The sequence below is a fragment of the Amphiprion ocellaris genome, chromosome 21, assembly GCF_022539595.1.
Source record: "Amphiprion ocellaris isolate individual 3 ecotype Okinawa chromosome 21, ASM2253959v1, whole genome shotgun sequence".
Classification (NCBI taxonomy): domain Eukaryota; kingdom Metazoa; phylum Chordata; class Actinopteri; family Pomacentridae; genus Amphiprion; species Amphiprion ocellaris.
The window spans coordinates 16,571,741-16,587,871 of NC_072786.1; the positions used below are offsets into that span (position 1 = coordinate 16,571,741).

The 16,131-nt window shown below is 42.5% G+C and overlaps 1 protein-coding gene across 2 annotated transcripts; it reads right to left on the reverse strand.

Moving 5' to 3' along the window:
• Positions 1–921: 921 nt before the first annotated feature.
• On the reverse strand, positions 922–8,171 carry LOC118471196 (uncharacterized). 2 transcript variants are annotated; one of them, XR_008600238.1, is made up of 2 exons: positions 1,334–8,171; positions 922–981 (listed from the first exon to the last, which is right to left on the reverse strand). XR_008600238.1 is itself a non-coding variant. In XM_055006665.1 (2 exons), exon 2 carries the CDS (start codon positions 7,422–7,424, stop codon positions 1,614–1,616), a length of 5,811 nt encoding a protein of 1,936 aa, XP_054862640.1. In that variant the 5' UTR covers positions 7,425–7,600; positions 7,953–8,171; the 3' UTR covers positions 922–1,613. The 2 variants fall into 2 exon arrangements, 1 of the variants encoding a protein (XP_054862640.1); XM_055006665.1 differs by having other exon boundaries at positions 922–7,600; positions 7,953–8,171.
• Between the last annotated feature and the right edge of the window lie 7,960 nt (positions 8,172–16,131).

Sequence of the window (16,131 nt, forward strand, 5' to 3'; positions counted from 1 at the left end):
ATTCTCTGTCTTCAGAAAGAAGACTCTCTGCTCCAAATCATGTTGTTTTTCTTTCTACTTGAAGAGGGTGCTTCGTCCTAAAATATGATGAGGTTAACTGGTGATCCAAAATCGTCTGTAGGTGTGAATGTGAGCGTGCTTAGTTGTCTGTCTCTGTGTGTAGCCCTGTGAGAGGCTGGTGGCCTTCTTTTCAGCAAATTATTCCAAGTCTCATGTGTTCCCAGAGTGTGTCTTTCAATTTTCAGCTAAAAGATGGTTCATATCACCATGTTTATATAACTTCTGTTTTTGCACAGGCTGTTTCAGTGTCTGTAGCTTTAAATAAAGCTGAGCTACTGCTGTCCACGCCCCATTCAGGAAGAAAACTCTCTGCATCTGTGATTGACAGCATGGAGCAAAACTGATAACCATGGCAGATGACACGAACGTGAATGAGTGAGTGAGATCAGGACTTCCTATCTCCTATTTTCAGGGGGAAAAAACTCTCTTTGCATTCCAAATCACATTCTTTTCCTTTTTCCTTTACGTGGGTACTTTAAAAAGGTCTCAGCCTCACCTGGAAACCATTTTGGGGCATAACTATATACAGATTTATATCACTGTCCACAAAAACTCAAAGGTTAAGGCAATAAAAGAAAAAGGTTGTCATTCCAGGACAATGCTTCTGTCAATCACAGTACCGGTGGCACAGACAGACAAATGTAGTTTTGAATCTTGAAGGGGTTGAAGGTAGAACATAGGTGGACCACGTGCATCAAAGTTCATGTTCTTTATCTTGTGACGTTTTGGTGAGACAGAGAACATATCCTCATAAGTACTATTGCAGCTGCCCTTGCAAAACGTGCTGTACTGTCCTCGCTGAGACGTGTGTGTTTCAACTAGACAGCTAGCTAAACTTTGACTCAAAAGACAAGACGTGTCCTCGTTGTAGTTGTGGCTTTAATTACACGCTTGCCATCTTGAGCACAAATAATAGTGAAACTGCAAAACACAAACACAAAAGACAGAATTAGCTATTTTTCCTTGTTAATCACAGTGCCTGAAACAAACTAGAAATGGCTGCTGCACAACTGCAGGCAAACCAAAGAAAATGCCCAAAAGAGGCTTATTTAGCTTATCTTTTTAACCTAGCATGAATTAACTTATTATTTTAACAGTAGGCCTTTAGTATTTAACTTATTGCTCCTAGCACAAATATTCTGACAACGTATCTCTCAACACAGCATTCACAATGTCTTTTTACAAAGTTTCCAAGTTCGCTTTTAGCAGCTAATAAACCATGAATTACCATCACAAAACTTGACCAACCCTCTAACTTTATGAAAATACCTACAGGCGTTGCTTCTGCCCGGAGTGGAACTGATTTGTGCTTAGTTATTTGCGTGTCAAACAGTCTGTGCTTTGTAGTCTCCTCTCTGCCTGCGTCTGCCGTCTGCATCTCAGAGGAAACTCTCTCCTCAGCACATCCGGTTGCTGCGAGGCCCGTCAAAATAAGAGTGGTAGTTTCAAAATAAAAGTCCTTCTATTAAAATGCATTGAAACGTGCCTGAAAGGCAGAACACTCCCCGCCTGGCCTGATAAGGTCACTATTTAACATTAGCAAACTTTAAACATTAATCTATTGGCAAAAGAACAACTATTTCCGAAATAGGTCTCTTAAAAGTCTTTAAAGTTCCCTGCTCTGATGTTTGGAGTTGAACTTCCCTAACTCTTCCGTCACTTCCAGGAAAAACAGCAGTAATCTTAGCCATTGGCCAGTTGTTGCGTGCATTTTGACAGTCTTTCATGAGCACAATGTCTCCTTCTTTGACATTCCTTCTCGTTTCAGTCCATTTCCTTCGAGTCTGTAGAGTTGGAAGATATTCCTGACGCCAGCGACGCCAGAACTCGTCCGCGAAAGCTTGGACTTGTCTCCATTGTTTGCTGTAGAGATCTTTGTTTGTGAATTCTCCTTGGGGTGGTGGGACTCCCACTTTCTGTGTGAGAATCATGGCAGGGCAGAGAATGGAAGGTGAGTCTGGATTGTTTGGGACTGGAACCAGGGGTCTGGCATTGATGATTGCGGATACTTCCATCATTAGAGTGCACAAAACATCATGAGTGAGCTGAATGTTGTCTTTGAGCAAGATAGCGTCCAGGATGCGTCTTGAAAGTCCGATAAGCCTTTCCCAGGACCCCCCCGTGTGGGAAGCATGGGGTGGATTGAACACCCACTCACAGTTTTGCTCACTTAAAAACTTCTGCATTGACACATTTGGATTTTTCTGGCTCAGCCCCAGCTCTTTGGCTGCTGCCACAAAGTTTGTTCCACAGTCTGATCGGATCTGCTTGACAGGTCCACGTATTGCGAAGAACCTCCTGAGTGCATTTATGCAGCTGGAGGCGTCCAAGGAAGCGATGACCTCGATGTGGACAGCCCGTGAACTCATGCAGCAGAAGAGCATAGCCCACCGTTTGTTCTCAGCGTGGCTAGCTCTAGTGCGCCTGGAAATGACTGGCCAGGGCCCAAACACGTCCACTCCAACGTACGTGAAGGGAGGGGACACTTGCAAGCGTTCTGGCGGCAGATCTGCCATGAGCTGTTGTTCTACTTTACGACGCAGCCGTCGACATGTCACGCACTTGTGCAAAACTGAGGCGATGAGTCGTTTTCCTCCAATGATCCAGTAGCCTGCTGCTCGGAGGGCGCCTTCAGTAAAGTGACGACCTTGATGTTTGACTTGTTCGTGGTATTGTCTCACTAGAAGCAGCGAAATGTGACTGTTCTTTGGCAAGATGATCGGGTTCCGTTCTGTTGCATTTATCTGAGCATGTTTAAGTCTGCCACCGACCCAAATCAAGTCCTCTTTTAGAACTGGATTTAGCTTTTGAAGTGCACTGTTTCTGGGCACAGGTTGATTGCTTGCCAGAGCCGCCATTTCTTGTGAGAAAAACTCTTCTTGAGCCGCTTTGATAATGACATGTCTAGCTTGAGCCAACTCATCAGAAGTACATGGAAGCTTGCACTGCTGGACTACCTTGTGTGTGTCAGACTTGTTTTGTTTGTAAGTCTTGATCGCATGGATGAGAGTTGCTATTGCTCTGGTGAGTGAATGCATAGATGAAAAGCGTTGGAAACGTGTGGCAAAACACTTCTCTTGAGTTTGTGTCAAATAACTGCTCACTTCAGCTCGTATCTCTGTATCTGTTTCAGGATTTACAAGTTCAAAGGTTTCTGATGTGTTTTCAAGACCAAGTTTTGGTTTGTGCAGAAAAGCTGGTCCAGTGAACCATGTGGTCTGTGTAAGGTATGCTGCTGGAACCGACCTGGATGCGTGGTCCGCAGGATTGTCATCGGTGCGAACGTAGAACCACTGGTTTGGTTTCGTAGACTGATAGATGCGTTGGACTCGGTTGTGAACGTAGACATGGAAGCGTTTAGTCTGATTGTGAATATATCCGAGGACAACTTTGCTGTCACAGAAAAACTTGACAGAGTCCAGCTTCAAGTCCAGTTCATCTTGGATGAGATCAGCAACCTCCACAGCCAGTACCGCAGCGCACAGTTCCAAACGTGGGATCGTTGGTTGGGAGAGTGGAGCTAGTTTAGCCTTTCCAAGAATGAATCCAACATTGACTCGTCCTTCAGCTTGAATTGTCCTGAGGTACGCCACGGCTCCAATGGCTTTGACAGACGCATCGGAAAACACACACAGCTCTTTGTGTTCAGCTTTAGAGAGAGACGTAGGAGTATATGCTCTTGGGATGTGCAGCTTGTTCAAATCTTGTAGAGAGTCCCTCCATAACTCCCACTGTTTTAGCTTTTCTTCAGGAAGGGGAGCATCCCAATCACACTTGTCAGCACAGAACTCTCTCAGCAGATGTTTGCCCTCAATGGTTACAGGGGCGAGCATGCCTAGGGGATCAAATATACTGTTCACCGTAGACAGAACACCTCTGCGCGTGAAAAGCTTTTTGTCTTCAGATGCTTTGAATGCGAAGGTGTCCGCAGTGGTTACCCATAGCAAGCCTAAGCTACGTTGCACTGGAGTAGCTTCAGCACTGAGGTCCAAGTCTTTGAGAACTGCTCGATCTTCTGGGGCGAACGCTTGCAGGACAGCGCTGCTGTTCGAAGCGAACTTGTGCAGCCTCAAATTTGATTCACTGAGCGAGGCTTGAGTTCTCTGGAGGAGGCTTATGGCTTCGTTGTCTGTTGGCACACTGATGAGGCCATCATCGACATAAAAATGGCGCTCAACGAACTTGACTGTGTCTGCTCCATGTTTGTGTGCCCCTTCCTGGATAGCTCTCCTGAGTCCATAGATGGCCACAGAGGGAGACGGGCTGTTCCCGAAAACATGCACCCGCATCCTGTAGTTGATGATCTCTTTGGACATGTCGTTGTCTCTGTGCCATAAAAATCTCAGGTAGTTCCGGTGGTCGCTGCAAACGAGGAAGCAGTGGAACATTTGCTGAATATCTGCAAGTATAGCCACTTGTTCCTTTCGAAAACGAATCAAAACCCCTACAAGGGAGTTGTTTAGGTCCGGGCCTTTGAGGAGAGTGTCGTTCAAAGACATCCCTGAGTGCTTTGCGCTTGAGTCAAACACCACGCGTATGTTGTGTGGCTTCTGTGGATGAAAGACTCCGAAAGTCGGCAGATACCAGCATTCCTCATTTTCTAGCAATGGCGGAGCAACCTCAGCGTGGTTGTTCTGAAAGATCTTTTTCATGAACTCAAGAAATTGGTCTTTGACCTCTGGCTTTCTTCGCAAAGTCTTTTGAAGGGAGTAGAGACGAGACAGAGCATACTCACGGTTGTTGGGGAGCCGCTGACGCTGAGGTCTGAAGGGAAGGGGTGCCACCCAGTGCTTTGAGTCGTCCCTAAACATTTCTGTGTCCATTAGCTGCAGAAAAATTGTGTCTTCAATGGACGGGCCAAGTTTATTGTCAGAAGCTGTTTCATTGAACACATTCTGTCCTAAGGTCTCCAGTGATTTGTTGCGGAATTTGCTTATTTGGTCCCCGCCTTGGCAGGTGTTCTCGATCACCTTGATAGAGCTGTTGCAGGGCGTGCAGATAGAAGGGCGGCCGTTTTCTAACACGTTGGTTCTGTACGAGCTTACTGTAGGCTTGTGTGCATTTCCCAGACACACGTCTCCAATCAGGACCCATCCCAGGTCCAGTTTCTGCGCGAAAGGAGCGTTGTGGGGACCATTTACTTGTTGGCGAACCTTGTGAACTCTCAGAATGTCTCTCCCTAGTAAGATCAGGATTTCCGCATTGGGGTCAAGCTCCGGAATGTACTGTGCAATTTTCTCGAGGTGAGAGTGACAACGAGCAGCATCTGGCGTGGGGATTTCAGAACGGTCGTTAGGTATTTCGTTGCATTCGATTAGTGGCGGCAGTGAGAGAACTCTTTTTCCATCAAGAGATTCGATCTGGAAACCTTCTGCTTTGCGTCCGGATGTTTCAAGCGGCCCAGCACAAGTTTTTAGTTTATACGGGAACAGAGGGCTTTTGACACTGAACAGTTCAAAGAAGTCTGAGCGGACCAGGGAGCGATTACTTTGGTCATCGAGGATCGCGTACATGTTGGCTGCTTTTCCACGTTGCCCTTGATGATACACTCGAACCAGACAGATCTTAGAGCAGGATCTACTTGTTAGCCCAGGACCACAAACTTGAGTACACTGTGAACTTACTGCTGTGTCGACGTCAGTTTGTTCCTCCTCCCCGCCGTCTCTTGCTGGGGGAGCAGGCCTGGTGGAACCTTGAGGTGACACGCTGATGTGCATTGCTGTGTCGTGGCGGTCGCTGTTGCACTCGGAACACTTTACCTGGGCTTTGCAGTCCTTTGCAAGATGACTAGTTGCCGCGCAGCATTTGAAACAGATCCCACTTTGTTTGAGAATAGTTTTCCTCTCCTCGATACTTTTCGCTCTGAATGCTCTACACTTTCTCAGTGGGTGTGCTTTGTTGTGGATAGGGCAGTTTTTCTCTAGTCCTCTGAGATGCATCACTTGTGGATTTGTTGGCTGGTTTGCCCCTGTAGAAACCTCAGTTTTATGAACTGATATTTTGTTTCCAAAGCTCCTTGAAAGCGCTTCATGCTGTCTTTCATGACTGCGAGAAAACAGAAAGCTTGGATCGTTCCTCCTGCGTGCTTCATTACAGATGAAACTGGTGAAGTAGTCAAATGGTGGAAACTGACCTTTGTATTCTTCCTTATACCTTGAGCCGACTGTGAGCCACTTGTCTTGAATCCCGTAGGGAAGCTTTTCTATTATGGGGCCAATGCCTCTGGCAGTATCCAAGTACGAGAGTCCTTTTAAGTACCCCTCTTCTTTTGCACCTTGAATTTCCATAAGCAAGTCACCCAAGTCTCTCAGCTTGCTGTAATCTTTGGCAGATATTTTGGGGAAATTGTCAAGTCTTTTAAACAGAGCCTTTTCTGTCACTTCAGGTGCAGCGTAGCACTCTTGGAGGCGTGCCCAGGCCTTCTCCAGAGCTACATTTGGGTTCCCTGCGTGCACTGATCGAATCCTTTTGACATGTTTGGCGGACTCAGTCCCGAGCCACTTAACTAGCAGATCCAACGTTTCAGTGGCTGTGAGTCCTACACCTTCAGTAGTGTTGACGAATGATGACTGCCATGCTCTGTAACTTTCAGGTTTGTCATCGAACGGGTAAAGACTTGTACTTATTAAGTCGCGGCGGGCCAAGTAACAAGCTAAGTGTTCTGTATCCGGTGTTGTGCTGATGGGTGGGCCCATACCTCGTGGGACATACGATGGTGCTGTAGCGTTTAATGAAAACCCGTGAGAGTATTGAGTTGACTTGGGTTTCGCTTGGGGTCCATTCTGCCCGTCATAGTTGTTTGCATGGCTGCAACGTTTGAGATCATTGTCGCTGAAAGCTGCATTTTCTTGAGTATTATTGTCACTGGTCTGCACATGCACGTCCTTTGGTGATGGGGCATGCCACGTTACAAAACTTCCATCTGAATCAGGTCCTGCGAATTGTGAAGCTGCAGTGGCTTGGTTTGGCTGTGACTGAAGATGTGCCTGTTTTTCAACATATTCCTGTGTTCTTGTCTTAATGTCCTTTTCTAAATTTTCTCGAGCAATCGAATCTGATTTGTCTGACTCCAGTTCTTCAGCCGCTTCTAATGCTTCAGCTTGTGCTATGGCTGCAGCTGCCTCTCTCTTGTATTCCAGTGCTTTTAACTCTGCGTCCAACTTTGCTTTGCTTAACTGCAACTCTGCTTCCTTTGCTGCACTTTCTACTTTAAGCTTTGCTTCCGTGTCGGCGTATGAAGCTCGTGCTTTGGCTGCTTCGGCCTGGGCTCGTGCTTGAATTGCTGTGCTAGATGCGGAGGAGCGAGAGCTTTTTGCAGTTTTGGAGCCTTTGTCTGACTTGCTTGCTTCTGGCTTGGCGTCCATCTTCTTTTCAGCTGGACTCCGGAAATTCTCGCCTTTTCACTGTACTGTCCTCGCTGAGACGTGTGTGTTTCAACTAGACAGCTAGCTAAACTTTGACTCAAAAGACAAGACGTGTCCTCGTTGTAGTTGTGGCTTTAATTACACGCTTGCCATCTTGAGCACAAATAATAGTGAAACTGCAAAACACAAACACAAAAGACAGAATTAGCTATTTTTCCTTGTTAATCACAGTGCCTGAAACAAACTAGAAATGGCTGCTGCACAACTGCAGGCAAACCAAAGAAAATGCCCAAAAGAGGCTTATTTAGCTTATCTTTTTAACCTAGCATGAATTAACTTATTATTTTAACAGTAGGCCTTTAGTATTTAACTTATTGCTCCTAGCACAAATATTCTGACAACGTATCTCTCAACACAGCATTCACAATGTCTTTTTACAAAGTTTCCAAGTTCGCTTTTAGCAGCTAATAAACCATGAATTACCATCACAAAACTTGACCAACCCTCTAACTTTATGAAAATACCTACAGGCGTTGCTTCTGCCCGGAGTGGAACTGATTTGTGCTTAGTTATTTGCGTGTCAAACAGTCTGTGCTTTGTAGTCTCCTCTCTGCCTGCGTCTGCCGTCTGCATCTCAGAGGAAACTCTCTCCTCAGCACATCCGGTTGCTGCGAGGCCCGTCAAAATAAGAGTGGTAGTTTCAAAATAAAAGTCCTTCTATTAAAATGCATTGAAACGTGCCTGAAAGGCAGAACACGTGCTGTTCATGCCGCACACTGCATACAAGCGGAATATACCACTTCATCATAACAACACACCTGAAGCTTTGACTGTTGCTGTCTGTAGTGTGAAATGAACTGTCATGTGTTTTTACTCGATCACGACACTGACGTATGTGATGTAGCTGCATTGGAGCTGGATTGTGGGTCAGAATTGCCAGACAAGCATGCTGGCTTGCACACTTCAAAATGTGACCGCTTGTAGTAGGACATGCAGGTATTAAATGTCTGCCTGCAACCCGAACTGACCTCATCTTTCTCTTGTCATTTGTTGCATCTTGTCATTTGAATAAAGTTGCATTTTAAGGTGGGCTTTTATAGTCACTGGTCAAAGGAATGTCGCCATGCTGGTCACACTATCTGATCTTTGTCCTTCTAAGCCACACCTGACTGAGGTGTGGATTAACTCAGTGGTTGATCATTTGTCACTAGTTGAACAGCTCAAAAACTTTTAGTGCACCGTTTTTATACTATAATAGAAATTATATTTTTAACAGTTTCTTCTTGTCAAAGAAGAAGACCAGTTGCATGACGTTTTTATTTTTGTGCAGTGTATGATAAAATCACTGAAAAAGTTCAGTGACTTTACAGAAAAAAATAGGTTTGAAAAGTATTTTTCCCTGAACATTAGGAATCTGCACAGGTTCATGACACCAGACTTGACCATGACATGATTGGATAAATGTTTTCCAAGAGATGATTGGCTCATATAACTGCTATGCCCGATGTTATGAAATTCACCCACAGTTTAGTGTCTCCTTTAAAAAGTCTCTGCTATTATTTTAATCAGTAAAATGGTCGTTTACTGTCCAGGAATTTTTATAAACAAAGCAAACATACCACAAAGTCCAACTGGATTTGGATTTCTTTGGAAAGAATTAACATATTTAGTGTTAATTTTCTAACCAAGACCAATCGAGCTATCCTTAGCCAAGGTGCAGTAATGTCCTTGTTAAGATCATTGTTTTATTTAGAATGTAAGGTTTTTCATGCATGAAGGAATTTTCGGTATCTTAAAGTCTTAAGTGCCCTTTAAAAAGGTCTTAGGCACTACCCAAGACAGTTTTAGCAAGCACCAAGGGAAACTCAACAGCATCAGAATGATAAGAATTGAGAATTTTAAGAATAACATTTTCTTTAAACCACTTTTATTAACTGGAATTCCATTTGCTAATGCATAATATACATCTTTGTTTATGAAACTGGCAGAAATAATAAGAAAATGCACAGATTTATGTTTAGACTCATTGCTTTTACTGTCTGCAGACCTATGACACCGACTGTTGTGTGTAGCCACCCCAAAAGCACATTCTGAGTGAATTAAAACCCTAGAAAAGGACATGCAGTTAAAACATTATTCTACAATTAAACAACCAAATCAGTAGACATAGCGATATTCAGATTTTGGCTAAAATATCACCAGACAGTGAAGGATACAGCCTTATACACACATACTGACACTGACATTGCTGTTTTGAAGATCTAGTTTGCAATAGAACTTTACTGCAAAGACTGGAGATGGAACTATCAAATATTATGGCAATCTATGCAATAGTTGTTGAGACATTTTACTTTAAGCCATAAATGTTAACCTGCTGTGACACCCAAGTAAAAGTCAAGAGATCCCTCAGGAAAATTCATCCTCTACAGATAATGAATGCAGGAAGAAAGAAAGCAAGAAAGAAAGAAAGGTGGTGAATGTTTCTTTTTTATTGCAGATTAGAGGCCGCTTTGTCAGCAGCTTAAAACACTGGACTCCCATCATGTTTAATTCATGACGAAATAACTCACGGCCAAACCAATACAACTGCAGCCCACTAAAAACATTGAACATTACACTGAGTGCTTTTACTGCCAATAAAGAAGGCTACTCAGCAGCCACACCGGCTCCTGTGTGTGTTTGTGTGTACACATGAGTGTATGTGTGTTGTGACTTCAGAGCCACCTTGCAGTGCACAACTGATTAGCCCATCTGGGCCCATTAGCTGAGCACCACACGGTATCTAATGTACAGATCTCTGCATTAACCACAGAGCTCAGTGTGTCACAGACTGAAACCTGTCTGGACAGACTGAACACGTGTCCAGCTCTGCTCTTTGGTTACTGAACACACAACACACAAACCTTTCGCTCTCGACCTCACCCGTCCCTCCCCCTGTAATAAGGAACAGGTTTATAACAGCAAAGTCGACTGGTCAAGGCCAGATTGCTTCTTTAAAGGAGCATAAAACAGCCACACACACTGCAGCACCTGGAAAAACACAGCTTGTTCAGGATTCACTAATCACCTAACATAATCTAAACATTTAAACACATCAGGCTTACACACCATATTTAGGCACAGACATACTTTTAATGCTGCCACATCACATATCAATCAGTTTCTGAGAGTCTGAGCAACCAAGTGTGACCACTAAAACCTGCAGCAGATGAGTGATGGAGGTTGTTTTGTGAGTCTGCCAGTCTCACGACTTTAAGAGAAACCTGCAGACTAGTGTGAACATGTGTTTGGATGATGTGTATACAAGTGTGTATTCTGACAGCAGAAAATACAGGATTAAGCTGCATCATTTCTGTCACTGAAAACTCCATTGTGTTTGGCATCAACAAAAGCTGGAATTTGTCATTCTCTATTTTCAAATGAAATAAAAGTGATATTTATTAGATTTGCTTTTTTGATTGAACTGTTTGGATATATGTAGCAAGGCGTAAGGTTAAAGGTCATCCACTAAAGGTGAAAAAGACACTTTATTTGCATTCTAATGTTTATTTATTCCTCCACTATAGTTGCAGTTAAACAGGTTTTCTATTTCTCTGTCTAATATGGTCTATCGCTGTCATTTCACACTTTTACAGCACACAGAGGTTGATTTTAAAAAGGAAGCTGCAGGTTAAAAAAGCCACAAAGCACACTAGGAGAGTGTGCAACCCCCTTGCAGGTTCGCATGAAATGCACTCAGTTTACTTTCATATGGAGAACCTAAATCTTTCTTGCCATTTTGTTATAAGCGTGAAACCTCTAAGCTTCAGGGTGGGTTGCTCTCATGCTTTGTCTGGTTGTGCATTTCATTTCCTCTCTCTCACACATATATACCTGTCACTCTACAAAACATAGTTTGAGGTGATTTCATACATTGAGAACAGTGACAGCTTCCCCTTCCTGGGTGCTACTATGGCAAGTAGACCGAGAAATTATACAAAGCTTGATTTTTTTTAAGGGGAAATAAAGCATGTAGACATTTTTAAAAACAAAATCTACGTTGTTTAACCTCTTCATAGCATTGCTTACTTGTAATTTTGGGTAACTATTCTGTGATGTTACAGAGGCTACAGCTCAACTTGGTCTGATTTAATCTTTTTTTTAAACTACATCCCTACAAATCCTATAAAAGAGCTTAAAAAACCAGCACATATATAAAATTCTGGCCCTGGAGTTGGTCTATATAGAGGTAGACAGTGTTTGTTTGTGTCCAGCTCCAGTCTATTTAAACACACACTAACTCAACTAAGGCTGACACAAACAAACACACACAGGATTGACTGGTTCGAGACCGCATGCAGACAGGAAAAGCTCTTAAAAGCACAGGTGGACTGACTGTACTGGAATACACAGACTCGCTCACTGTCTGCAGACCGACCGCTGCACCGTTTAAAACTCGGTGCCATGTTAATCTGTACTGTGTAAACAGATGAGGGGAGAGGAGCCGTTCTCAGAGGCTAAAGGAAACAGCAGCAGGAACTTGTAATGACTCCACTTATGATCCCACATCTCCCAGTGCAGACCTTCAGCCGCTGCTTACACCATTACACTAAATACAGAAAGCTTGCACTAAACACTAAATATGGCAGCTATAAAACGTATTCCCACCCTTGGAAGTTTTTTCTTTTAATTGCTTTATGACATTAAATCATGGTCGATATAAATATAGATATATAATCACCCTTTTAAAATGACTCACCTAATTCAATACAGGTGCAGCCAGTTAGAAGTCACACAATTCATAAAATTCAGGTCATCTGAGTGCAGTGAATGCGTCTAAAGTAACTGTAGTAGAAAAACATCTGTAGCTGGAATGTCCAGTCAGTGGTGAGTCACTATTCCTGGCTATAACTACACCATGAAGGCATAAGGACACTCCAAGCAACTTTGTGAAAAGATAGTTGAAAAGCAGAACTTGAGGGATGAATACAAGAAAATTTCAAGTAACAGAACTTCTCTTGGAGTTAAGTTGAATCCATCATTGGGAAACGCAAGGGAAGACACTACTAAGGGAGGCCACCAAGACACCTATGACTCCTCTAAAGAAGTTACAAGCTTCAGTGACTGAAACAGAAGAGACTGTTACCAGGGCTTTTTAGTCAAAGCATTATGGGAGAGTGGCAAAGAGAAAGTCGCTGTTTAAAGAGTTTACCAGAAGGACTCTGAGACTCTGAAGTCAACTGGAAGACAGTTCTTTGGTCTGATAAGGCCAAAAATTGAGCTTTTTGGTCATCAGACTAAAGACTATATTTGATGGACACCAAACACAGCATTATCACAGTCACACCATCCTCACTGTGAAGCATGGAGGTGGCAGCATCATAATGTAGGGATGCTTCTCAGCCGCAGATCCTGGAGGGCTTGTAAACATAGAAGGTAAAATGAAGGCAACAAACTGTAGGGAAATCCTGGAGAGCAACCTGCTGCAGTCTGGAAGAGAACTGCAACTTGTGAGAAGATGTGTTTTTCAGCAATTTTAAATAGTTGTCAAAAAAAGACAAACTGAAAATGATTAATGTTGCAAAGAAGAAAAAGCTGAAAAGGTTGTCTTTCATTTTATCCATTTTTTGTCAATGTCAGAACCAAAATCAAGCGATCTTACATGCTTTCTTCTGTAGTTCCACTAGTTTTCCAATAAAAATACCTAATCTGAAATATGCGAACATTGTCTTGATATTTAGCTGCAGTTCCTACAACAGTCTGCATCAAAGTTGTTTAAGAGCTTCAGAATTCCTTCCTATGATTCACCTGCTTGTCCTCGTTTCATGTGAAGGTTTTAATAAGAATACTTTCACATGCATTCACCACCTCAGGGTAAGAGTCAGCACTAACCTGTATTTACCCAGATCATAAGCCAGCATGGATGTTCCACTTCAGTGGCGTCCTAATCCACACTTGACACATTGGAGCTGTAGCTGAGGTTAAATGCTTCATTCAAGGGCAGCTGAAGGTAAATGAGAAGCAACTGATAGATTAATGATTGAGTAAATGTGGAAAGGAAGAAGGAAAAATGAGTAGGAAAACAAGAAGGATGACATGAATTGTTGGTGAGATTTATAGAAATGACTCTAAATCCCTATACTTTGATCTCACTTTGGGTTTTTTGCAGCCCTACACACACAGACCTTGATTCCACATGAGGGTTTGTTTAGCAGGGATAAGAAATGTGAGGGTGACCACTGTTTACACACACACAAAGATTTCTTCACTAAGCCCATATGGAAACTCTCAGCAAGCTTAAAAAAATGTCATGTAATTTGTATTTATCTTAATCAATGGTTGCTACTTCCACAGCAAAAACAAGCAGTGAGGTAAATGATACCAATGTAATGATTGCCTCCATGTTATGACAATATTATCTGGTGTCATGCAGTTTTGTGTTTAGCTGATCATGGAGCTTACAGTGAAGATGTTTGAAAGTCCTCATATGTTTCTCATATCACTTTCATTTGCTCTTTCATCAGACTCTTATCTGTGAGAGTCTGACAACTTTAACTCAGGTTAAAGATGGAGGAGCAGTGACCACTTCCTGTTTTGTGCTGCAAACCAACCAAGCAAGTTGTCTAAACTTTGACCCAGCTGCACTGTGTATACAAAGGCAAAAGTGAAATGTTTCTCAGGCTAACTGAGGGGCCTGTGGTTCCCTTGTGGTTCAAATAGGTCATGTTATATGAGATTATTTTAAAAAGTGCTTGCTTGTCATTGTCTCATGAGGAAAAATGATCTTCTAGAATCACAAGATTCTTCATGCTGGCTGAAGTGTTATTTCTATCAGCCACACTAGCAGTAGCTCTACAGATGGAAATGTCAGTCTTTCTTCAGTTTAGATAATAATAATTACTGGATGGATCACCATGAAATTTGGTGCAGATATTAATGTAACATGAACCTGTTAGCACTGAGCTCAAAACACTGGAAACCAGAGACTTAAAGCCACTTCAAGAAACCTTGAATAGAAATCTGTGGGAGGTTGTATGACACATGTTCCACCTCTTCATCCAAATAGCCAATCATCAGCCAAAATGAGAAATTTCCAGCCAATCGAGTCTTTGTACTAATGCAGTGTTGTGAAGCTGTGTACATGCCTTATAGAAATAAAAATGCAGAGAAAAACACTTTTTAGTTTTGAATGGTGATTTTGTACATAACCATTGAAATTGTAGTTATGACTCTCTTCCCATTCATTTAGGTAGGGAACTAGTCTTGTTATCCCTAAATAACTGTTTGGAGGCGTTAAAAACATGGATGACAAGTGGCAAGACTTACCTATTATAACACTAGCTAAACTTCACACAGCTGCTAGCATGGCGGCAAAGTCTAAGGCTACGGTGTAAAGCTGATAGTAACTGTTCAATTTCTTCAAGATTATTAGTTTGAAAATATGCACTAAGCAGCATGCAAATGGTCTTCTTTTCTGACTTAGAAGGTTAAAAATCTCATTTTTGTTTATATGGTAGACATTTCTTTGACCAGTGATGATAAGAGTTCACTTTAAAATGCAGCTTTATTCAAATGGCACCCACAGAAAAAAGAAATGTCAGCATGCTGGATGCTGATATGTCAGTTAGGCTTATAGCCAGGAACTTCAATGTCCACAACTCCACCATTTGTTGTCTAAGAAGTCACTTTCAACATCCTGATACAACAATCTGCCACATGACTGTAGACCATGTGTCACCAACCAGAGCCCGAGATCATCACATCAGGCTCTTCTGTCTGTGAAATCATTTGCAGTCTGCTATAGAGAGTCCTGATGAAGCTGTTGGTGTTCACACCCAGAGAATATCTGCTCAAACTCTGAGGGAAGCTGGTTTGTGATCTCACCACCCACACCGAGGCCCTGATCTAAAGGCAGAATGGTGTCATAATCAGCTCTGGTAGGCAACGACTCAAGTTCACTGGACACTAACAAGATGGAGGATGGTCCTTTTCACTCATGGATCTTGTTTTCAGCTATACAGAGCAGATGGTAGACATCACGTTTGGCATCATGCAGAGGTAGGACGTATGAAGGTATGGACAGAGATACACCATAGACAAAGAACACACATCTATTCAATTTGATTTATATAGCGCCAATTCACAACATACACTACCGTTCAAAAGTCTGAGGTCACTTAGAAATGCCTTTCTTTTTGGAAGCATTTTTTTTCCCCGATGAAGATAACATTAAATTAATCAGAAATACAGACTAGACATTGTTAATGTGATAAATGACTATTCTAGCAGGGAAATAGCTGAATTTTAATGGAATATCTACATAGGGGTACAGAGGAACATTTCCAGCAACCATCACTCCTGTGTTCTAATGCTACATTGTGTTAGCTAATGGTGTTGAAAGGCTCATTGATGATTAGAAAACCCTTGTGTAGTTACGTTAGCACATAAATAAAAGTGTGAGTTTTCATGGAAAACCCCAAACTTTTGAAGTTTTGAAGTGTATGTCACCTCATCGCGCTTCACATAGTAATGTGAAGTCCTTACAAATTTTAAAACAAAGAACAGAGAACCCAACAATCCAGAGTTGCCTTTGGATTCTCTATGACATCTGCATTTGACTAATGGCAATCTCAGTGCTAACAATACAAAACTCCCACACCCAGTGTTATCCCACTGATTCGCTACCATCCCCTGTATTTCAACAAAACAACACATCCTAATGTTGGCA